Source organism: Mauremys reevesii, linkage group 6 (genome assembly GCF_016161935.1).
Source record: "Mauremys reevesii isolate NIE-2019 linkage group 6, ASM1616193v1, whole genome shotgun sequence".
Lineage (NCBI taxonomy): Eukaryota > Metazoa > Chordata > Testudines > Geoemydidae > Mauremys > Mauremys reevesii.
Genome location: NC_052628.1, coordinates 28,612,566 through 28,636,767, shown reverse-complemented (window position 1 = coordinate 28,636,767; position 24,202 = coordinate 28,612,566). Strand labels below are relative to the sequence as shown.

At 39.8% G+C, this 24,202-nt stretch overlaps 1 protein-coding gene across 5 annotated transcripts; it reads left to right on the top strand.

Annotated features, from left to right (window-relative positions):
- Nucleotides 1-245: 245 nt before the first annotated feature.
- Nucleotides 246-21,560, top strand: C6H5orf34 (chromosome 6 C5orf34 homolog). 5 transcript variants are annotated; one of them, XM_039545202.1, is made up of 14 exons: nt 246-430; nt 819-875; nt 1,105-1,332; nt 1,852-1,941; nt 3,411-4,075; nt 4,992-5,093; nt 10,442-10,565; nt 11,930-12,021; nt 12,324-12,393; nt 14,179-14,349; nt 15,050-15,177; nt 18,672-18,752; nt 20,116-20,156; nt 20,823-21,560. In XM_039545202.1, exons 3-14 carry the CDS (start codon nt 1,138-1,140, stop codon nt 21,011-21,013), a joined length of 1,950 nt encoding a protein of 649 aa, XP_039401136.1. In that variant the 5' UTR covers nt 246-430; nt 819-875; nt 1,105-1,137; the 3' UTR covers nt 21,014-21,560. The 5 variants fall into 5 exon arrangements, with proteins under 5 accessions (XP_039401136.1, XP_039401133.1, XP_039401135.1 ...); XM_039545199.1 differs by having other exon boundaries at nt 246-508; XM_039545201.1 differs by having other exon boundaries at nt 246-578.
- Nucleotides 21,561-24,202: the final 2,642 nt, after the last annotated feature.

The following is a 24,202-nucleotide window of genomic DNA, read 5'->3' as shown; positions in this document are numbered from 1 at the left end:
TGCACAATGAAATGACCCCGAGGCGAAGGAATGGGTAACGCCCCAGCCGCTGAACAGGTCGCAACGGGAGGCCGGTCCGCCGCGGCTTGCTCCCTGCGCGCGCGCCCAGCTGCAGAGCGGGCCGTGCAGCGCTTCCGCGCGAGCCTGCGGCACCACGCGCAGCCGCCGCGCGCCAGAACTTCGCCACGCCAGCGGGCTCTGCAAGCCCCGCCCCGCTACACGAAGCCCCACCCACTCCTCTTCTCATTGGGCCCCGACTCCAGCCCGCCGGAGCTGCCGCCGCTCAAGCGGGAGTCGCCGAACTAGGCTCACCGGCACCTCGGGGCGCGGCGCTTCCCGCGCTGATCCGGCTGCACAGTCTGAGGCGCTGCGGGCGGCACCCGGCCCTCCGCGCCGCTCGGCGCCCTGATGCGGAGCGGCCCGCGCCTGGGTCGGGACCGGACGGGGCGAGGCGGGGCAGGGTTGTGGCTGGCCTGGGCCGTGCTTGTGGGGCTCTGCCATTGACTCTGTAAGCGGCCCTGGGGACAATACAGCTAAACGCCCCCAAGCGCTGAGGCTGAAACGACTCCTGTAGAAAAGTGTGTTATTGTTATTCCTCCTCCCCGCAGTATAGTCGCTGTCTGCGGAAAAGGCACAACGTAGCTCAGGAGCATCGTCAGCGCTCCCCTGTTGTGCTGATGATGTTGTGTACCACCAAGTATTGTTAATAAGCAAATGCTAAGTGTGGTTAAGCAAAAGGCACCTTAACTAAGCCTACACTGATCGTTTCAGCCTTGGCAGCAGAATTAATTGAAGTTTGGATACTTACTTTCTTCCAGAACTGTTGATATTTGTCCTGGGACATACTGAAGCTGTAAACAATACTTTAATAAGGGGTGGGTATATGTCTATTTATACCTATAAAATGGAGCTTATGCTGTTTGTTTTGTCTATGCATGCTATGTAAAAACTTGCTCCACCTCCCCCATGCTATGATAATTTGTTAACTGTGGAGCTAGAAATTTACTGTAATCCTTTTTTATAGATCTGCTCCTGTTTCATTATTTGTACATGTGTATTAGGAAGACTACCCTTATAGCCTAAGTCTGTTGTCCCTTAATGTAGACTCTCTTCGACAAACATTTTCCTTTTACTGCAATGAAGCCTGAAAGTCTCATGATTCTCTATGAGGATGACTCTGTAGAGGTGCACTATATAGATGGATCCAGACTGCTTCTTTCTCCCTGTGGCTCTGAATTCCTGTTTGAAAAGGCACTTCCTGTCTCTGCCCATCCTCTGCAGCCAGCTGAAAGGATTCGCCAAAGGACTCAGTTTGTTATTAGTACCTACCGAGTACGTGAGTTAAATTTCTTTTTTTATGCTATCTCCACATAGAGCAAAAATAAAGGAGAAGAGCAGGTGGGATAAGAAGATAGTACCATGGCATATTATTATTCCTTCCATTATAGCAGCAAACAACATAAAAATGTGCTAAAAAAAGGTAGTTGAAACATTGAATGAACTGCCAATGTTAGCAATCCAAGTAAACATTGTCAGTCAGCTAACATGTTCTTCTCAAATGTATAGATGCCCATTGTGGATGGACAATATATCTGGCCCTTAGTATTCCAAAAGGCTATGTAGACTTCTTAATGTTGATTGGTAGTTCATACAGTGCCTTAGCGTTTGGTAGTTCATACAGTGCCACTGTGGTGTAGAGAAATTGTGATGGCATTGTTGGTTATCACTGTACAAATAATGCTGAATTCTAAATCACTATTTTCCTCCCAAAAAGAGGAGATAAAGCAACCACTGAAATGTTCCCACTGTGTAGCCAGTTCCATGATCATGTGTCTCATACCCTTTCCTCAGGAGCAACTCCTACGAGCAGTAGGTTTCCGGAACCAGTTTTGTACTTCCTTGTATTTACCTTCAAGTATTATACCTTCTGAAAGGAAAAATGTAAGTTTTTTGCATACCTAATAATATTTTTGCAAAATAAACTTCAGTGAGAGTCTGATTCAGTGATTTTTTTTCTAGTTTGTTTTACTTTCGTAGTATGTGTTTTTTGTTTTGTTTTTAAGTTCTGTAAAATGCAGTTTGGTTGGTAAATTAGATTTAGAAAATTTTGATTTTTAAGTTGCATAAGAAGAACATAAGAGTGGCCATACTGGGTCAGACCAATGGTCCATCTAGCACAATATCCTGTCTTCCAACAGTGGCTAATGCCAGGAGCTTCAGAGGGAATGAATAGAACAAGTAATCATCAAGTAATTCATCCTGGAAATAAGGATGGAAACTATTTTATTTAATGTATTTAGTTTGGTAAAAGCACCCAATATTAAAATGATGGGCACAGTGGAAAAAGTTATACAAGAATGTAAGTTGAAGCAAGTTGAAGAATGTAAGTTGTACTTGTATGTAGCTAGGTAGTTGAGGTGTAACTGATCCAGCAGCAAATTTTGACACCTTTTTTGCAAATAGGTTTAATAGGTATAGTTTCAGGTACCTCTGAAATGTGATACCACAAAAGCTCTAAATCAGGGGTCCCCAACGCGGTGCCCGCGGGTGCATTTAATGCGCCCGCGTCCTGGCCAGCGGTCGAGCATCCACCGAAATGCCACCGAATGGGTCGAGCATCCGCCGAAATTCGGCGGCATTTCGGCGGATGCTCAACCGCCACCACGGTCCTTCATCTGGCACCACTAGTGTAAATTCATTATTATATTGTAAAATTTCCTTCGGGAATGTATTCTAGACACTTTCCAAAAGAGATCCACATCACTAAATCACCAAAGCCGCTGCCCTGTTGGTAAGATTGGAAGGATTAGATTTTTTTTTTTAAATGTTTATTTCACTGTACACAAACTGAAATAAACATATTTCTATCGATCTTAATTGAAATTTATAGACAGGGAAAGTTTAAAAAAAAAGCCACTTGAGATCTTTGATTAAAGGATAATTACTTTGTATATTTTGACATGTGATGTTGAAAAATTGTGGTTTTAATGGTTAAAAAGCTTTAATTTTTGAGTCCCAGCATCTACTGTTATTACATAACTATTGTCTGACCTCCCTTCCCATAATTTTGCACAACTGTGAAAATTTAAATGGATAAAAAAATGCGAAAAATTAACTAACTCTAGCCATTGAAATTATTAAAAAAAAAAAAAAAACAAATTCTGCCAAGCCTACTTGTTGGCAGTCTCAACAGAGAGGACAAGGATTAAATGAGCATAATAACTAAATTACTCCTTTAGCACTGAGTATGGTTCCGCTAGAACAGGTAGAGGCACGCTTGAGAAGTGAAGTGAGATGTCTTATTCTATAGATAAATAGGAACCTTCACTCTTCACCGCTGTCACCTTTCAGAAGAACTAAGTTCACTTAAAATAGATTCTATTACCTTCTGTTCATTTTCCTCTTTTTAGATTCTTCTCTCTGATATCTCAGAAATCAATTGGCCTAGCCCCAATGCTACTGATGCAGCAGAATGTATGGATAATGGAAGTGTAAAAATCTCATCCTTAGATGGTCGTGCTTATCTCTGCATGTCAGAACTGCAGCAAGAGTTTACAGTGGAATTTTTATGCAAAGTAAGCCAAAAGTGTGCTGCGTCTTCATCTTTCTCTGAAAAAAACAGCAATGATCAAAACAAAGGTCAGCATGGAAAATCAAGCAGAAGTGTTATCTCAGAAGTGTTTCCTAAACAAATGAGAATGGAGAATAAGAAAGAGGAACATTGCTGGACTATAAACAAATGCAGGGAACTGGACAAATCAAAGGACTGTTTAAACCAAATAAAAGGACAAGATGAGGCCCCATTGTCTCTTACATGCTGTTCATCTGAATACGTGTGGGTTATGCAGCGCTGGTCTGTTTCCTCATATCCAGAAGAATGGAAATACCCTTTGTCCTTGGCATTAATGTTCTATCAATTGCACACTGATAACATATGTAAAACATATGTGGAGAATAAATGCACTAGAAATGGAACTGCAGAATCTGATGTTTTAAAGGAAACTGAAAAAACAAAGGCAGTTTCTCACTTGCCTAGAGCTTTGCCACTCAGCTGTAGTGCACCACACCTACACAGGTAACAGGAAATTTGTTTGCTTTTTAGTTTTCTGCAATATATTTTTATAGTTCCGAAGATCTGAATGTCAGCTCTTCAACGGCCTGATTGAATATTAACCACCATAAATGTCTATTTAAAATAAAACATGTAACAAACACACTTTTCGTAGGAACTTCATGAAATGTAGTATTCATAAGACCAACAATACATAGACTGGGGTAAGCAATTGTAATAGTAATCTGAAGAAAAATGGTAAACTTTAATATTTGGTATATTGTCGAGCGAGAACCTCTAATTCGACAAATATGCACGTAGCAGTAATGGTGATATTGAAAAAATACATTAAAACTACTTTGGGTTTTGGGAAAATAATGCTTGGGAAGTTTGCCAGTGGCATGGACTACTCTTTTTAAAAACTGTATTTTCAGAAAAAGGAAGAGGATAAGGGGTGGGTGGGTGTGTGTGTTTGTTTGTTTGTACACATCCATTCTTGTTGGCTGTTCACAAAAACATGATTCATATTTGATTATAAGTAACTTGTTCCGTATTAAGTATGAGAGGGAAAGTACAGCTATAACTTAGAAAGTAAGGTTAAATGGTAATAATTGAGCAGACTGAGTTTCCTTGAAACAAATTTTTTAAGGGTCACTAAGTTTGAACACACTCTCTCATGCCAATTTACTCTGAGACATTTCATTGACTGAAGAATAACTTCTTGGCTAGTTGGGTAGTTCTCACTTCATCCATTTGCAGTTCCTGAACATGTGCTGCTTTTTAAAATGAGTCGAGTATTGCACTTTTTTGGATATTTTATAAAAAATTAAGCAAGTTATATGAAGATTTCCCTTGTTTCTTTGAACAGTGCAAAATATTAATAATAATACTGATGAACTGCAAACTTACTGCAGCTTTTCTGTCTTTGACTTTTGCCCAGGTGGAGTTTCTGTGACCCCTTTCTACAGAGGAAGCAAGACAGTGAACATAATTCACACCCTCTACTAATAAAAATTGTTTGGTGCCAGGGTATTATTTACAGGTAAGAAACAAATAATTTGTTCACTTTTGGAAGCTTATGCACTTCTGTGGTAATTACGCTTTTAAAAAATGAAATTTCCAGATTCAAATCTCTATTTTACTTCCTGAGGAGTTAGTTACATTTAATATTCTGAACATGTTTTTGCTGTATTTATTGGGGTTCATTACTCTGAAATAAAACTTCATAGACTGTGACTTGGCCATTGTGGTATTAGCTTGGGAGTAAACATATCTCACTGAATTGAAAAATGTTTTATTCAATCATTCTTTAATTATATGAACTTTAAAAAGGTGCTTCAGAATTTCTTGTCTTTGAAAATTCTGGGCTGGGTATGTATTGTACAAATAAAGTTAGGACTTTGAGGCCACATTTAAAACTCCTAAATAAGAGGACTGGGGTTTTTTTGGAGCAGTGGGGGGAGAGAGTATTTAGCTCCTATGCACAGCTGCCAGAGTTAAGGAGTTTGGCTCCTCAGAAAATTATGCTGCTTGTTTAGGGCTAATTTCAGGCAACCAAGTTTTAATACGTTGGTCCCAGTTTCTAAATAAATCCAGATTTAGCAATCAGCCAAACGCTACTATGAACTAATTGTATAGATTTATATGCAAATAATTTAAAATAGGGCTGTCGATTAATCACAGTTAATCGCATCAGTTAACTCAAAAAAATTAATCGCAATTTAAAAAATTAATCGTGTTTGTTAAACAATAGAATGCCAATTGAAATTTATTAAATATTTTGGATGTTTTTCTACATTTTCATATACATTGTATTCTGTGTTGTAATTGAAATCAAAGTGTATATTTGTTTATAAATATTTGCACTGTAAAATGATAAACAAAAGAAATAATATTTTTCAATTCACTTCATATAAGTACTGTAGTGCAATCTTTGCTGTGAAAGTGCAACTTACAAATGTAGGTTGGGTTTGATTTTTTTATTTATTATTATTATTATTATTTGGTTACATAACTGCACTCAAAAACAAAACAATGTAAAACTTCGGAGCCTACAAGTCCACTCAGTCCTACTTCTTGTTCAGGCAATTGCTAACACAAACAAGTGTTGTTGTTTTTTTTTTATATATTTACAGGAGATAATGCTGTGCTCTTATTTACAATGTCACCCGAAAGCATTTGCGTGGCAATTTTGTAGCCTGCGTTGCAAGGTATTTATGTGCCAGATATGCTAAACATTCATATGTCCCCCTTCATGCTTTGGCCACCATCCCAGAGGACATGTATCCATGCTGATGATGCTCATTAAAAAAAATAATGCATTAATTAAATTTGTGACTGAACTCCTTGGGGGAGAATTGTATGTCCTCGACTCTGTTTTATCTACTTTCTGCCTGTTTTATACACCTCTACCTTGATATAACGCTGTCCTCGTGAGCCAAAAAATCTTACTGCATTATAGGTGAAACCGCATTATATCGAACTTGCTTTGATCTGCTGGAGTGCACAGCAACCCCCCACTCCCCCTGAAGGACTGCTTTACGACATTATATCCGAATTCGTGTTCTATTGGGTCGCGTTATATGGGGGTGGAGATGTATTTCACGTTATAGCAGCACATGTTTATTTTAAGAACACTTTCACTGCAGATTTGACAAAATGCAAAGAAGATATCAGTGTGAGATTTCTAAAGATTACTACAGCACTCGACCCAAGGTTTAAGAATCTGAAATGCCTTCCAAAATCTGAGAGGGATGAGGTGTGGAGCATGCTTTCCGAAGTCTTAAGAGCAACGCTCCAATGCGGAAACTATAGAACCCAAACTATCAAAAAAGAGAATCAACCTTCTGCTGGTGACATCTGATTCAGATAATGAAAATAAATGTGTGTTGGTCTGCACTGGTTTGGATTGTGATCAGGCAGAACCTGTCATCAGCATGGACGCACGTCCCCTGCGATGGTGGTTGGAGCATGAAGGGACATATGAATCTTTAGCGCCTCTGGCATGTAAATATCTTGTGACACTGGCTACAACAGTGCCATGAGAACTCCTGTTCTCGCTTTCAGGTGACATTGTAAACAAAAAGCGGGCAGCATTATCTCTTGCAAATGTAAACGAACTTGTTTAAGTGATTGGCTGAACAAGTAGGAATGAGTGGACTTGCAGACTCTAAAATTTTACATTTGGTTTATTTTAGAATACAGGTTTTTTGTAGATAATTCTACATTTGTAAGTTCAACTTTCATGATAAAGAGATTGCACTATAGTACTTGTATTAGGTAAATTGAAAATTACTATTTCTTTTGGGGTTTTTTTCTGTGCAAATATTTGTAATAAAAAATAAATATAAAGTGAGCACTGTACACTTTGTATTCTGTGTTTTATAATTGAAATAAATATATTTGAAAATGTAGAAAAATCCAAACATATTTAAATGGTATCCTATTATTATTTATCAGTGTGATTAATCGCTTGACAAGCCCTTACTTTAAAATTAGGGCTGTCTACACTGGCAAGTTTTGTCACCACAACCTGCCTTTTGGCGACAAAACAGCAAGAGCGTACACACAACAATGGGACTTTTGTCGCAAAAAACACTCAGTTTTGGCGACAAACAACTTCCACCCCTACAAGAGACTTTTTTGTCTTTCCCCCTCCCTTTATTGTTGACAAAGAGCCAGTGTAGACACTACTGATTTTGTCAACAGATCTGGCTTCCGCCAGTATCCCACAATGCCTGCCCTGATTGCTCTGCTCAGTGTTTTGATCTCTGCTGCCCCGCAGGCATGTGCCTCTTCCCTTTCAAAGCTCCTGGAAGTATCTGTGTGCTGCTCCCTTTGGGGAACAAACAAAGAGCAAATCACTGGAATGCTCCTGTTCTGCCCTGCACTAGGAACACAGCCATAGGCAGACTGCTGCTGCAGGGAGAGGGGGACAGACTGCTGTGCTGCTATGCCATTTCTCAGCACTGAGAGCTCACAGAGATTAGCCCACGAAAGCTTATGCTCAAATAAATTTTAGTATCTAAGGAAGTGGTCCCAACGCAGTGCCTGCGGGTGCAACGGCGCCCGCTGGGGCATTTGTGCACCCGCGCACTGGCCAGTGGACAAGCATCAGCTGAAATGCCACCGAAAAGCAGCGTCATCAAGAGGCATCGCCGCCGAAATGCTGCTGATTTTTGGCGGCATTTCAGCAGCGATGCCTCTTGACGTTGCCACGTCTCGGCATTTTGGCGGATGCTTGTCTGCCGGCCACGGTCCTCGGTGGCTCATCATCTGGTGCCTGCCACCTGGAAAAGGTTGGGAACCACTGCTCTAAGGTGCCACAAGTACTCCTGTTCTTTTTATGGATACAGGATAACACGGCTATCGCTCTGGAACTTGTTTTGAAAATCTCATTTCAGTATCTTGATGACAACTGAAACAGAATTTGGTATTATGTCCTTCACAGTAGTATAGTGGGAAAGCAAATACTTTAAAGCTTCATTCTTTCTCTAGAATATCTATTTGCCAAGTAACAGTGAGTGTGAAATATTTCTGAACTTTCCAAATGTTTAACCCACATGAGCAGACTGACTATTAAGGCCCCAGTTCTGCAATTCATTCCACATGTGTTTCCCTGTGCCCATGTAAAGCCATTTGGACTTCAGTGGGGCTTTTTGTGGACAGAGTGTACTGCCCACCCAGATTAAGTTGCAGGATTGGGCCTTGGTCTAGTCATAGATCACATAATATTATGTGATCGTGTAATGAAAAATCCTGTATCATATCAAAATATATACAAGGAAGAGGTGGTAAGGTTGCTAAGGTAGCATTAAGTCTGAGGGCTTGTCTAAATGTGGATAAATGTAAAGTAATGCACATTGGAAAAAAATAACCCCAACTATCCATACAATATGATGAGGGCTACTTTAGCTACAACTAATCAGGAAAGTGATCTTGGGGGTCATCGTGGATAGTTCTTTGAAGACGTGCAGGCAGTGTGCAGAGGTGGTCAAAAAAGCAAACAGATTGTTAGGAATCATTTAAAAAAGGGGTAGAGAATAAGACTGAGAATATCTTATTGCCCTTATTTAAATCCATGGTACGCCCATATCTTGAATACTGTGTACAGAGGTGGTCTCCTCATCTCAAAAAAGATATACTGGCATTAGAAAAGGTTCAGAGAAGGGCAACTAAAATGATTAGGGGTTTGGAATGGGTTCCATATGAGGAGAGATTAAAGAGGCTAGGACTTTTCAGCTTGGAAAAGAGGAGACTGGGGGGGTGGGGAGGAATATGATAGAGGTATATAAAATCATGAGTGGTGTGGAGAAAGTGAATAAGGAAAAGTTATTTACTTGTTCCCATAATATAAGAACTAAGGGCCACCAAATGAAATTAATGGGCAGCAGGTTTAAAACAAATAAAAGGAAGTTCTTCACACAGGGCACAGTCAACCTGTGGAACTCCTTGCCTGAGGAAGTTGTGAAGGCTAGGACTATAACAGGGTTTAAAAGAGAACTATAAATTCATGGCGGTTAAGTCCATTAATGCCTATTAGCCAGGATGGGTAAGGAATGGTGTCCCCAGCCTCGGTTTGTCAGAGGGTGGAGATGGATGGCAGGAGAGAAATCACTTGATCGTTACCTGTTAGGTTCACTCCCTCTGGGGCACCTGGCACTGGCCACTGTCGGCAGACAGGATACTGAGCTGGATGGACCTTTGGATGACTGGTCGGCAGACAGGATACTGAGCTGGATGACCCATATGGCCGTTCTTATGTTCGCTACGCAGCTTTTAGTGACAAGGCTGGATCGACACAGCCTTGTAGCTAAAAGTCAGCAAGTGTGAACCCTCTTTTGTGGTATTTTGTCAGCACTTTTGCTGAAAAAATACTTCCAGCCCCGTGAGCGCTCCTGCCAACAAAGCCACATTCACACTGCCTCTTGCGTCGGCAAAACTTTTGTCTTTCGTCGGGGGGGGGGTTAAGTACCGACGAAAGACAAAAGTTTTGGGTACAACTTGCAGTGTAGACACACCTTTAATTTCCTGCTTCTTGAGGGGTTTAATCAAAACTTCCCTCCTAATGTGGACATACTCCTCCATCATTGCTATATTTCATTTCTAATACCTGTGGGTGAATTATGTTTTTATGGGATATCTACTTATATTTAAGAAACTAAAAAAAGCTCTCTTTTTAAAAAATTGGATAGTGCTAAGCTTCCTTTTTAAAGGGGAAAATAAAAAGTAAGCAGTGAGAATACTGATGGGGAAACAAGGAAATAACTTTTCATGTGGAGGCTTTGATGAAAGGATGTGTATTCACATCTAGCAAATTACCATTTTCCCCCCTTTAATTGGCAATACTGATAGTTAACTCCTTTTGTGTCCTGTCTTCTGATCTCTTAGGTTTATCCACGATATTGAAAACTTTATAGAAATTTATCCTGGAGATGGATCAGTTTTCAAGTCAGAAGGAGCATTTTTGGGAAACTATTTTACACATTATTCAGTTCACAAAGAAACAAGACAGGTGGGAATTGCCCTTCTTAAAAAACCCAAACTGTTTTACTACTTGAATACTACTCTAATTTTCCATTCAAGGTTATCTGCATATTTCACTTGAAGAAACTGCTTTAACAGGATAGTTTGTACTAAGACATTGTTCTAGTTTAAGTCACTTTTTAGTACTTTGTGTGATAGCTTCTCTGAAGATTTTTCAATAATATATTTTTATCACTTGTAAATTAGAGAAAAATCTGGTTAGAACATTTATCTCAAAAACTCAAGAAAGTAGGTATTGTGATCCCATATTCCCTATTTTTTTCTCTCTCTGTTAGGATTTTTCCCGTTTAAAAACTTAATTCTTGAAAGTTTTTGTTTTTTTTTAAATAGCATCAAAGGTCCAGAGAGTCCATTTTAAGTGGTAGCGCTCCATTCTTAAGCTGTCTTACTACATTCTGATCTCCTTTAATAAAACAAGACAAATAAAAGAGGCAGTGTGGTGCAGTGGATGGGACCCAGAAGACCTGGTTTCTATTCCTTGGTCTGCGATTGACCTAGTGAACTTTGGACAATTCACTTCACTTCACCTCTCTCTCTCTCGCTCTATTTTCCCTCTCACCCTTTATCTATTTATTTCATGTTCTTTGGGGCAGAGCCTGTCTCAAGTATTAGCACAATGGGTTTGGAGAGATCCTGATTTTTAGCTCGTGCTGCCATACTATAAATAATAAAGGGGTGAGTGGGAAAAGAACAGAAAATATAGGAAAATGCAGCTTGTGTGTCTAGGATGGAATTCAGTTGCTAAATGATCACAGGTGGCACAGCAAATGACTTGAGTTGGCAACTGCAGACTCGGTAAAAACTCCACAGTGAATCAGTTTCTAAGATGGTCACAGCAGAGTGTTGCAAAGTGTAACTTGTTCTGGTTGTCTAAACCAGGCTCTTAAAATGAGGACTGGGGGGGGAGATGGGATGGAAATTGACTCACGGGGTTGTATGGCTAACATGAACCTTATGTTCACATCTTAGGAGTAGCTAAGAACACACAAACAAACATAACTATTTCTAGGGCTATCTCCTTACTTGGTCTGGTCAGAATACCTTTCAAAATCAGATAATAGGAACTTAGTATTACAGTTGGGCCTTGGTGAAAGGCCTTGGTCCAAGGGGATGACAATGACATGATGTTTGTTTGATGTGGTGGTGGTGATGCCTCCTCCCATGCTGAATAAGATGTCTGGTGTGCCTCAAAAGAACCATTCAAAATAGGGGTGGCAACCTTCAAAATCTTTTTATTCACTGGGCGAAGGAATGCCCAAAACTTGATGTCTTGCTAGTTCTTAAATACCACAATATCTATAAATAAATCCTCTATTTTCTGTTCTGTTCTAGAGAGAAGAAAAAATGTATTCAGCAAACAGTCTGCCTCCTGATACACCAGAAAGTCCATACTCCATCTGTTCCATTATTACCCAGGCAACCAGGTGAATTATTTCTTTTGTTTTATTTTTGTTATATTAATTGCTCTAGCCTTTGGAAGGGCATTCAGTAACAATGATGACAAATAATGATTACCATATTGTTCTAGTTAGACTTCAACTATAGCTCTGAATATGAGAAATAAATCAAAGTAATTTATATCAACAGTACCAGAAAAATATATAAACATAATGAAATAGGTTACAAAATAGATCCTTAACAATAACTGTGTAAATGAAGCTACAGCAAGTATTTGTGCAGTGCAGCATGTTTTCTGCATATGAGATATGTATTTTTTCCTTCTCAGAATTCTCCAATACTGTCACAAGACTAAACTTTCATTAACCCATAATTACAGTATCTGCTGCTGGAGAATGGTATGTAACTGAAGACTTGTAAGTATGTTAACAGTTGAACTGTTAGCCTGTGGTTAGTAGGGTCTACAGACAACAGCTTCTGGGAAAAAGAGAGGTGGTGCTGGAATTAGTAATATTTGAAATTCATAATATTGGTGGTTTCCCATAATCAAACACTAATTTAGCCATAAATTCCTTTGGATTTAATAAAGGCCAAATGGTATTGGTACCATTGCTCTAAACATGCCTAAAAAGCCTAACTAATAAGCAACTTACTATGTTAAACAGTACAAAACATTTATAAGCATTTGATCGAGATCCGTACAAATGAGCTAAACCTGTGGGTGCTTAGATCCATATTGGTCAGCTTCAACGTGGTCAGGCAGGTATTAGCAATGAAGTAAGAATTTACTTTTTATACCCTTTTTAACAAACAGGTAATGTCATTGTCAGTTACTGACTTTAGCTAAAAAACAACTTGAGACAATTCACCCTTATTTCCAGTTTTAATCCAGATAAGATTTACAGCTTCCTTTCTTCCCAAGGCCTTCCCTTTTGTACCTTCTCCCTCCTATCCTCAAGCAGAACAGTGGGAAGATTTGGACTTGTTTCTTTTAAGACATTTTTGCTTTGTCTTGTTACTACAGCTCTTTATTTTATTAGTTACTTTTGAAACCATACATCGGGGTGGGCAAACTTTTTGGTCCAAAGGCCACATCTGTGTATAGAAATTGTATGGTGGGCCATGAATGCTCATGACATTTGGGTTGGGGTGCGGGAGGGGGTGCAGGCTCAGGACTAGGGCTGGGGATGAGGGGTTTGGGGTGCAGGAGAGTGTTCTAGACTGGGACAGAGGGGTTCAGAGGGTGGGAGGGGGTTCAGGGCTGGGGCAGGGGGTTGGGACACGGGGGGATGGCTCAGGGGTGCAGACTCTGGGCAGCACTTATCTCAAGCAGCTCCTGGAGGCAGCTTCATGTCCCCACTACGGCTCCTACACGGAGGCATGGCCAGGCAGCTCTGCTGCGTGCTGCCTTGTCCTCAGGTGCTGCCCCTACCTCTCCCATTGGCCGCAGTTCCTGGCCAATGGGAGCTGCAGCGGCGGCACTTGGGGCAGAGCAGCGTGCGGAGTGGAGCCCCTTGTCTGCCCCTATGTGTAGGAGCCGGAGAGGGGACATGTCGCTGCTTCCAGGAGCCGCACAGAGTAGCCCCCGGCCCTGCTCCCTGACTGGAGCACCAGAGCGGGACAAGCCCCATACCCCGCTCCCCAGCAGGAGCTTGAGGGCTGGATTAAAACAGCTGGTGGGCCGTAGTTTGCCAACCCCTGTCATATATATCCTTACCACACTACAGTACTAATTATTATTCTCATGGTCTTCTTTTACTTGATGATTGGGGGCTTCTTTATAAGACACACACATAGATATCTATGTCTAGTGTTGAAGTCAGGATCATAATCTTTTACCTTCTGGATTGCTAATTTGTGAAGTGGTGCTCTGCTTCTCCATCCTTTGTTGGTTAAGTCACACCCTTAACCAAACTTAAGATAACTTTAATTCTTTAATGTTACATGTATCCTACAGGTGGGTATAAGCTAAGAACAAAGACCTAGGACTAGCTGGTGGGGCCTGAACCCATTGAATGTAAGGGGATGTCAGCAAGTCAGAGAGCAGCCAGGCAGGGAAGCAGGTTGCTGGTGTCTCAGTAAAAAAGCTGCACTGTGAATCTGGGTACAAGTTAAATATTAGTAATGACATAACTTTAAATATAGTAAATTTTATTTTTTCTTGAACACTTGGTTTAAATTAGATACCAGGGACAGATGGAAGAGAAATGCTGCCAGTTCCGTTGCATGAAACAGTTATTCCCAATGTGGGGAGACTTGTTGCATATTCAGATAATAAAATCCATGCTCTGTTTTGTGATGGGATGACCTTGAATATGGTTTGGGATTTCAGCTCTTACTATGGAAGAACACAGGTAATTCTCAGGAGCAGGGAAATATCTGTTTTTAAAATCTTTCTATCTGAAGGTGGTGTTAGTTAATAAATGTGAAGTCTAGGGAAAGTTTTATACTTGGTTCTGATGTGCATAAAAAGCAAATTGTGCAGGTGGGGAGCCTCCATCTGCCCTGAGTTTGTAAGTCACATTGGTTATACACTGTGGTTCACTGTCACAACTCACTCTTCTGTAGCTCTGTTGTGTTAGAATGTTGACTGAAGTAAAAAGTACTTGTGGGGGGCGGGGAAGCATCAGCAGATGTGACTCAGTACATGCAGAGTAAGATTTGTTAAGAAATTATGTTTTGTTTGTATGAAGTTACTACTCTAACAATAACAGAACTTGAGAATGGAGACAAATCTATAACCTCATTCTCCAGATGAAAGTAGAAGGAATTAAATATTCTGAAAGACTGGATATTTCTTCACATGGGTTAAGACAGGAAGTGAAGGAGTTGAATTTTCCATTATTCTCAGACAGCACATTGAAATCAGTATTTGGGCAATGCTTGGCACCAGGAACTCCCAGTTGTTCTTGTTTCTGTGATCATGCTGCCAGACCACACCTTACATCTATAGCCAGATACAAATGTTTAAGTGAAGCATTTGCAGATATTTCATTTTGAACTAGTGTTGTTGATGTTGTTTAAAGTAGGTCTACCTCTTTGATTCCACTACAGAACAATGATGCTCTTTCATCTTTCTCTTCCAAGATAAATCAAGGTGGTACCACAGGATGGTGTAAAGTAATTTCTCCTGATGGGGCACAGCAGTTAATCCAGATAAAACATCCTGGACTCTATAAAAGGTATAGCTGATGCATGGAACAAATTTAACAAAATCAGGAATTCAGTAAAAGTTGAATGTGTTTCTGTAAAATAGACTGTGAAAAAGGTTGTACCTGACTGTCCAGCAAAGATCCAGATTGCACAGCACAGGGCTTCAGCCAATTAATTTGATGGGATATTCACTTATTAATTTAATCATTTTTCCATCACTCTGAATAATAGCTATTAGGAGTTGACGGAAGCAGAGCCTGTCACCTGAGGGATGCATTCAAGAGGGACTGCTAAGGGGTCTTAACTGTGACACTACTTTTAGTTGCCCCCCCTCTCCCCTCCGTTACACTAATAAAATAATACCAACAGGATCGTATAAGAGGGATAAGACACAATGCTGGGTTTATTGTAAATACAGAGAGAGAGCGAGAAATCAGGATACGCAATTCAATATTATTTCACTACCATTCCTTATTCATTCACACACTCATTCATACAAGTTCTGCAGAGTTGTTATAGTTACCAGCCTAAAGGTTGCTCGCGGCAGAGTACTGGCTAGGTAGCCTGCACACGAGGGTGGAGCAGAGTCTTCGTCAGATGCGCATCCGATGCTCCTGGAGGGTGGTTGCAGAACCAGACTCAAAAGTCCCTGAGTTTTTGGTTCTGTTCTTAAAGGATTTTGTCCTAATACAAGTCCATGGGAATCGCTTCATCATGCTGATGTTTGTTTGAAATGATTATCAATCAGCAGGTGGCACATCCCTGACAGATGAATGTTATCTTGTTCTTCGTGTCTTCAGCCCTCCATCGGGGGAGAGGAGGGCACTTGGGTGGATTCTGGCTTGCCCTGCGGGGTCATCCGGTTATCTCCCTGCTACACATTCTTCGGCCAATCGAGACTGAAGTTGTAATTCTTAGGCTGGCACCTCCCTGACTATTCATCCTTTATCTAAATCAAGCATCCATCCACATACATCCTCTATTTTAACATACATTTATCACTTATTACTTCACTATCTCTTTTAACTTCTAACAATTCTCAGGATGTTGCAAATCTACTTAAACTTTAACATACATAGCAAACAAGTTAAAAGCAAGGAAGAGTGGGTAGCTGTGTTCTGTTTTGAAGAACAATTACAGTTGTTTTTGCAAAGCCTTATCACTCTTTGAGAACAGACTTTCTGTCTTAGGATGTGTTAACACATTTAGCAGAGAGAGAGAGAGACACACAAAAATGAAAAATCAAGAGGCCTGTTCTGTTACCAATATCTTTGACTTCCCCTCCCGCCCCTTTCTCTCTTGGCCTCAGACTTGTTATACACATACACTTTATGGTTCTAATACAGGTCTGTCGCAACTTACGCGCATTTAACATGCGTGATTTCAGCTTTACGCTGAAGAGCTGGAGTCCGGAGGCATGGCCTCAAGTGGAAGAGGCGTGGCCTCAAGATTTAAAGATCCTGGGGCACCAGCTGTGGCTGGGAGTTTAAGGCTTTTAAATCACCCAGGGGGTTCCCAGCTGCAGAGGTGGCTGGTAGCCCCTGGGGTGAACTAAAGGGCCCGAGGCTCCAGCCACTGTAGAGCTCCGGGCCCTTTAAATGCCAGCCCCAGCCCGGCTGCCAAAGCTGCGGGCGGGATTTAAAGGGCTCCTCCGGGCTCCCCACCGCGGCAGGAAGCCCGGCGGAGCCCTTTAAATCCCGCCCGCAACTCCGGCAGCGGGGCCGGGGCCAGCATTTAAAGGGCTCCTCTGGGCTCCCCATGGCGGCAGGAGCCCAGAGGAGCCCTTTAAATGCCGCCCCTGCCCTGCCGCCGGAGCTGCGGGCAGGATTTAAAGGGCTTGGGGATATAATTTTCAGTATACGCGGTTTTTGCTTTACGTGATAACCGCGGAACAGAACCCTCGCGTATGATAAGACTTGCCTGTACAGAAATTCCCTGATATAGTCCAACACCCCGCTCCCCCCCCCTTTTTTTCCTCTCAAATAATGTATCCTAAGCAAAAGGACTAGGGAGAGCACTTGTTCTTTGCTTAGGTATACCCTATATCCACAACTACTTATAGGGTTCAAAAAGGTTGCTTAACTTAAATTCTCTAAGAATTATTTTTGTACAAATATTAAAGCAAATTTGACCAGATAGCAATTCTTGAATTATTTTAATGTTAATGTTCTTGCATCATTTCCATACATTTCTTAAGACTAATTCTACTCACCATCATGACACATGTAGTCTAATTCAGTGGTTCTCAAACTGGTCCGTGAGCTCTAGTCGGGTGGTCCGCAGATAGTTCCCTCTAAGGTTTGTGCCTGCACGGCTGCACAGAAGAGAGTGAAGGGCCACCCACCTAATTAGTGGAGCACAGGCATGGCTCCACTAATTAGGTGCCTGGACCCTGGACAAGATGCACATGTAAGGTGAGGTGGTGGCCTTGGGGGGGAATATGGGGTAGGTGGGAGGGGGAAATGGGGTGGCTGGAATTTGGGACGTGCAGGGGTGTGGCGGCCAGAGAAAGAGGCGACTTTCTGCAGCTCCAGGGCTACAGCTGCTGGGGAGAGAGGGCCCTCCTTCCCAGCCCCAGCTCGGGGGCTGCTGCAGTGGGGAGAGAGGGAGAGACCCCGCCTCCTTCCCAGCCCCAGCTGCTGCAGCGGGGGAGAGAGGGCACATCCATCGCATTAGAAAGGTAAGACTACTGATATTAAAATATGAGTTGTGTGCTGTTATTTGTAGAACAAATATATGTTAATTATTAAGATTTTTTTAATATAGCACTTTTATCCAAAGCACTTTTACAATAGTTAGCTAACGGTACAAACAATATTTGGAAATATCAAGTGGTCTGCCGAGACCATCAGCAGCCCCAGAGCACCCATGGAGTCAGCGCCTATGCCTGTGGCAACCTGTATTCTTACAGAAATTCCTGTGGACTCTTTAATATCCATGCAGAGCAGACAATGCCTCGGTTTTAAAGTCGCATTCAAAACACATGCATATCAAACTGAATGGAACTTCATAATATAGGAGTTCCATGAATTAGGTTTAAGGGCTGAATTGACCATATAGCATTAAAAACTGGTTTTTGATTCCAGTGAGTTTGGGCATATCAAATCTGATGCTTTAAACCACTAAGCTGTCCCTTTCTATCTCCAGTATCTAATCTCTTCTTTCTATCACCTGAAACTCTAAAAAGTGCTTTACAAGCAACAAATTAAATGCAAAGTAATGTTCCTTTTTAAACATAATTAATATACTCAGTTGTACAGTAAGGTTCTCTTCCATTTATATGTGGGATTCATAAAAGGACAAATTTCTTCACTTGGTAATCACTTATTGATTCTGGAGGGTTTTTTGTTTTCCTCTTTTATCAAATTCACATAAGAATATCCTGGAGGTTAGCTTTATTCTGTTCCATACCCTACTCCAGATTTATTGTTTAATGCTGTCAACTTTCTGTTCAAATTTAATTGAGGTATTTGTCTGATCTAAATGGTTATTTTCTTTTTTATGAATTGTGTTTTTAATACAGGTACATCAGAATTATAGTAGCATGGTGCAGAAGTTTGAATGATGATGAGGGAGAGACTCTTCCTGCAACTGAGAGAAACTGGTATTCATCACATATAACTTGCTATTCATAATATAAAAGGAAACTACCAAAGTTTTAAACTCTAAATATGACACACTGCACTTTTTTAAAGATGAAAAATTTAAACCCATTTATATTTTGTGACTCCACATAATTTTTCTTACAATATATTAAACTATACAAGCAGCTTGAGTTTAAACAGAGGCTTGTTTCCTCATATCTATTTTCTGTTTCTGTATTGAAGCCATAATGCTGAAGCTCTTGTCAAAGTAGAAGACAAATATTAAACGGTGTTTTGACTTTGTTGCAGGATCAAACGGAGAAACTGGGCTATGAGAACATAAGACAATCATCGTTATTAAAAAACAAAATACTTCCATACTAGCATAGGAAATCCAGAAAATTCTAGTTTCAAAATATATGCTTCCTTGTGACGGTCCACTATAAAAATCTTATAATCAGAAGAACAAAGTCATTTCATATTTTAGATTCTGTGTACACTCCCATCATTTTGGGAAATGCTCAGATAGCATGGGTAATAAGCACTAAGAACACAGATTATAAACATTTACTTTGAAGCAGAGGTGCTGGCTTTGTACTCTTCCTGTTGCTAAAGTTTTTGTTCTAATAGCCACTATTCTGACCCCACAGGAACGCATCTTGTGCTTCTACAGAATCTGTAACAGTAGTTAAAGGGACTATTTAATCATACTTCTGTCTGAATTATTTTTTTCAACTGTTACAAGTAACATCTAAAATTACTATCTCAGAGATAGTTAAGGAAAAAATCTTTTCTTTGCTTTGAACACGTCACAATGTTTTATAGAAACAATTTATGTACAGTTTTTCCTTTGTATCTGTGTCTTTTTTACACAACAATAGAAGAAACATTTTTTTTAATTTAAAATAGGGAAATGTGATCACAACCCCACAGTAATTGGCAGAGAGCTTTAGGTGCAGGTGTAGTATTTTGAAAGTACTTCCAACTGACGTTTTAAATTAACTAGACTTCTAGCTGTGTCCTTTTTAATGAATATGTAAGCTATTCCCTAGCACTGTGCTGATATTTAAGACTGGTACACCTATATAATTTGGCATTAAAAATCTCTATATAGATTGAATTAAAATTGGGGGAGAATATTCTCAAAGTAGAGCTCTCATCCTGCAAACAATTGCACGTATTTAACTTTATCCACATGAGCAGTTCCGTTGACCTCAAAAATATGAAGTGGGGAGAGGACAAAGCAAATCATTCTTTTACTTGTACAGGTCATCCATAAAACTGCATAAGGAAATAAAATCATAAAGGCAAAAATACACATGAGAAATTTTTCATCATCTATCCTGCTATATAAAATAAGTTTTTTAAATCTTCTTTTAACAGGTCTGTTGTTGCTGAACTTGAGAAAATACAAAGATTTAACTGTATCCTTTCAACAAATATTTCTTTAGCATATTTTGAGTGTTTAATGACCGTGTCCCTTTATTCCTTTTATTGTGTAGGTCTTTTTAAAAAGTGTCTGCCCAGTTATTTATCCTAGAGATGCTCCCCATGTCACACCACTGGGAACTCCAAAAAATGGGCAGAACACACAGAAATCCCCAAAAGGGAATAGCTCTATTGTTCAAACTTCTATATTTATCTTTTTATTAACCTTTTCTTGGAATACTTGGAACAGATAACGAAGTTATCAAGTGCCTCAATTTTGCTCCATTGTTAAGCCAGCCGCAAAAAACCTTTTACTTCATATACTCAAAACATCATGTAATTACCCATAAATTTACTTCAGTTTTTTAACATGCATTGTTAATTCCTTTAGATTGCACAATCTGACATCTTCCTTGATGACTTTTCTTTTAAATACACTTTGATATATACAGGAAAATATTCATTTTATATAGAGATTTGATTGGAATAAGATTTGGAAATATTAAAGAACTTTCACTTTGATTTCATAGCTTTATTTATTGGTTGCAGTATGCAGTGGCAAACCACCTAATTGAGAACAATGGTTAAAATATTTTAAAAGAATTTCTTTCATTATTAGATGGGAGACAAAACAGAAATTTCCTTAACAAAGCAACTGCTAGTCTTACTGCAGAACAGCAATGTTCCAAACAAGACTTCGGCTATGAAAAATAATCCATCTCATATTACTGATAGACAACCAGAAAACAGTTTACCTGAGGATATCGGTGAAAGGAGCATATCAGAGGCTTTGGAAAAAACGTCAAAAGTCATCCAAGATATTGAATCTCTCCTAGCCTCCTCTGGGAAGTGACGCTTGAGCAAGCATGTGAAAGACTAGCATTATTTAAATGTTTATGGCTCTATCCTGCAGTCTTGTGCATCAAGTGGGATTTTTGGGTGTGCAAAGAATGAAAGATCAGGCCCTAAGAGTTGGAAACCTGTAATTTTTGTTCTGAATAATTGACACTCTCCTACTGTAACAACAGAATTCTAATATCCCATACAGACATACAAAGGATAGAACAGAAATGAGGTATATTTATGTTGTCTGGTTTTATTTACAGGGCTTGAGTAAAATTGCCGCCTTTAATAGAAATTAAAATGACAGTGCATGTTTCTAAATTCCAACATGTTTGATTTATATACAGAATTGTTTTAAGCAATTGAATTACTGGTAAATAACTGACATGGCTATCATAATCTGGTTAAGCAATTTTTAAATATGAAACACTTAAATGTTTTATTTTTAAGAGATCAAAGGAATATTCAAGATGGCCCCTCAACTTTTTCTACTCTATACTTTTACTGTAAAATAGAATTTTAAGAACATTTTGAAAATAAAGTTTCACTAACCCTCATTTGTTTTTCATTTAATGAATGTTGCCTTATAGTGCCCTACCTAAACAAAACTTATTTTCTTTTTAGGTTATCGTACTTATACATACTGTAGATAAAGAAAAAGTCTTCTAGATCATCTTGTCTGTTCCTAACCTTATCAGCCAAATACAGGATTATTCCCTCCAGAATATTCTCCGCTGCTTATCTAGTCTTGTGTTAAATCACTAATGAAAAGAAGCTTGCGCTATCAAAATTATTTCCAAAACCCACAACACTCCAATAGTTCATAAAATGCTCTTTAACAATTTTCAGCATGAACAAGGTTTTTGTGTTTTTAGTATTGATACTTTGGAGCGTAGTGGTGGAGGTGTGTGTAATCTTCCTGAAAAGGCATTTGGGACCCCATGTCATGCCCTATGACTCAGCCTGCAACCAACTTTAGTACTGTATATACTTGTTCATAAGCTGAATATTTTTGGTAAAGTGACGCATTGAAAAGCGGGGGTTGGCTTATAAATGGGTCTACACCAAAATTTGATTATTTTAAACTCTATGGAATCATTTAATTGAATATCTAATACATTGTTTTGTTTACCTGGAGCATCTGCAGGCATGGAGCTCCGCAGCTCCCTGTGGCTGCAGTTTGCCGTTCTCAGCCAATGGGAGCTACGGGAAGTGGCGGCCAGGTAAACAAAATGTCCTGACCTGCCAGCGGCTTACCCTGACGAGCTGGAGCCAAAGTTTGCCGACCCATTTATTGATGTCAATACTACAGCCTTTTAAAGTTGCAAAGGCTTTGTTTAGTGGACTAGATTGGCTTGAAATGAATACTAAAAGAGCAGTGATGCAGATCTGCATGACATTTGACCCATGCAGTTCAAAAATGCTACACCTTACAAGCCAATCAGAAAAATACAATGAATGATAGTACTATAGCACTGTTGTCAGTCTGCTTCTGTGTAATTTGATCTCTTCATGCATTTCTACCAATGAACCTCATAAGTCTCGAGCCAATATGAAAATATAACGTGCAGAATCGATGGAATCGCAAATAAAATTGAAATAGCCTGTTATCGCCATAGACATGCCAATCTACAGGGCTGCTTTGAAATAAAAAAAAAAACCCAATAACTTGACAGTGATAAAGCAGGTGAAATTCCTATATAAAGTCCTACAAAATCTATAACTAATCTATTTTCATACTAGTATTTAAAATGAACAGTGAAATAAAAAGAAAATGGTCTGCTTATCACACAGCGTTCAAACTTAAAGTTGTTGAATATGCAGAAGCAAACAATTACACCACTGCTCTTGAGAAGCAAGTAAGAGAATGACGAAAAAATAAAACAACACTAAAAGACATGCCAAGAAGCAAGAAAAAACGTCCAATGAGGTGTGCTTCATTTCCTGAGCTGGAGAAAGATCTCAATAATTAGGTTGTTGAATGTTGACAAAATGGGTACATTGTCACTAGAACTGGAAGTCGTCTGCGTGCTCTGCAAATGTCAAAAGATGACAAATACAAGTCAGTAAAGCTGTCAATGTTTGTTGCATCAGCAGGTTGGTGTACTCGCTTCATGAACCATCATGATCTCTGACTTTGTCAGTGAACAAAGATAGTGCAAAAGCTGCCGAGAAATCTGGAAGAAAAAGTTGAATCTTTCCAAAGGTTTATTATAAAATATCAAAAGGAAAATGTATTTGAACTGTCATAAATAGGAAATATGGATGAAACACGGATGAAATTCGATCTCTCGAGCAACAGAATGGTAACCAGTGTTGGTGAAAAAACAGTTTTAATTAAAACCACTGGCCATGGAAAAAATCCATTTAACAGTGGTTTTATCGTGTTTGGCAAATGGTTCAAAGCTCCCTCCTGTTGTTATTTTTAAACGAAAAACTTTGCCTAAAAACATGAAAATTCCTGCTGGTGTCATCGTACGTGCACACGAAAAGGGATGGATGGATGAAAGTGGGACTATTGAATGGCTGGAAAAAGTGTGGAATAAGAGACCAGGAGCACTTTTCAAGAAACCTGCTATGCTCGTTTGAGACATGTTCAGGGCACACAAGATGGATGAGGTGAAAAATGTGGCCAAAAATATGAAAACTACTTTGGCTGTAATACCTGGAGGCTTAACTTCAGTTCTACAACCGCTTGATGTCTGTCTGAACAAACCCTTTACAGACAGGCTATGCAAAATGTGGTCTGAATGGATGTGCTCAGGTATGGTGAAGTTGACAAAAGGCGGGAATCTTATGAAGCACAAAATCAATCGGGTTGCCCAGTGGATCAAGGATGCGTGGGTGTCCATTCCCTTGGAAATGATACAGCATTTCTGAAATGAAATTTCTATCAGCAATGCACTCAAGGGGTCAGAAGATGATGCCATATTTGATGATTACACAACAGAGTCTGATGAGAAGGAATCTGAGTCTGAAGACGACACTGCCAACATCTACGATGACAATGCAGGTGTAGCGGTGACTGAAGCAGAGTTTAATGAACTGTTTGGTGAATCAGACTGATTCAGATTTTGAAGGATTTTAAGACTTTTTCAAGTTTCATATTGTTTTGTTTTAAATAACAGTCCTGTCTAACCCTATTGTTCTATGATGCTGATTTTCACAAGCTGCTCTTGCTTTTCAGCCAGGTGGCTGC

What these genes read in the sequence shown, in the direction of transcription:
- C6H5orf34 (XM_039545202.1), top strand. Translation starts at nt 1,138, where the DNA reads ATGAAGCCTGAAAGTCTCATGATTCTCTATGAGGATGACTCTGTAGAG. An exon ending in CTTACTATGGAAGAACACAG is followed by an intron (nt 14,350 to 15,049) that starts GTAATTCTCAGG and finishes ATTCCACTACAG; the next exon opens with AACAATGATGCTCTTTCATC. An exon ending in GAAAATACAAAGATTTAACT is followed by an intron (nt 20,157 to 20,822) that starts GTATCCTTTCAA and finishes AGCAACTGCTAG; the next exon opens with TCTTACTGCAGAACAGCAAT.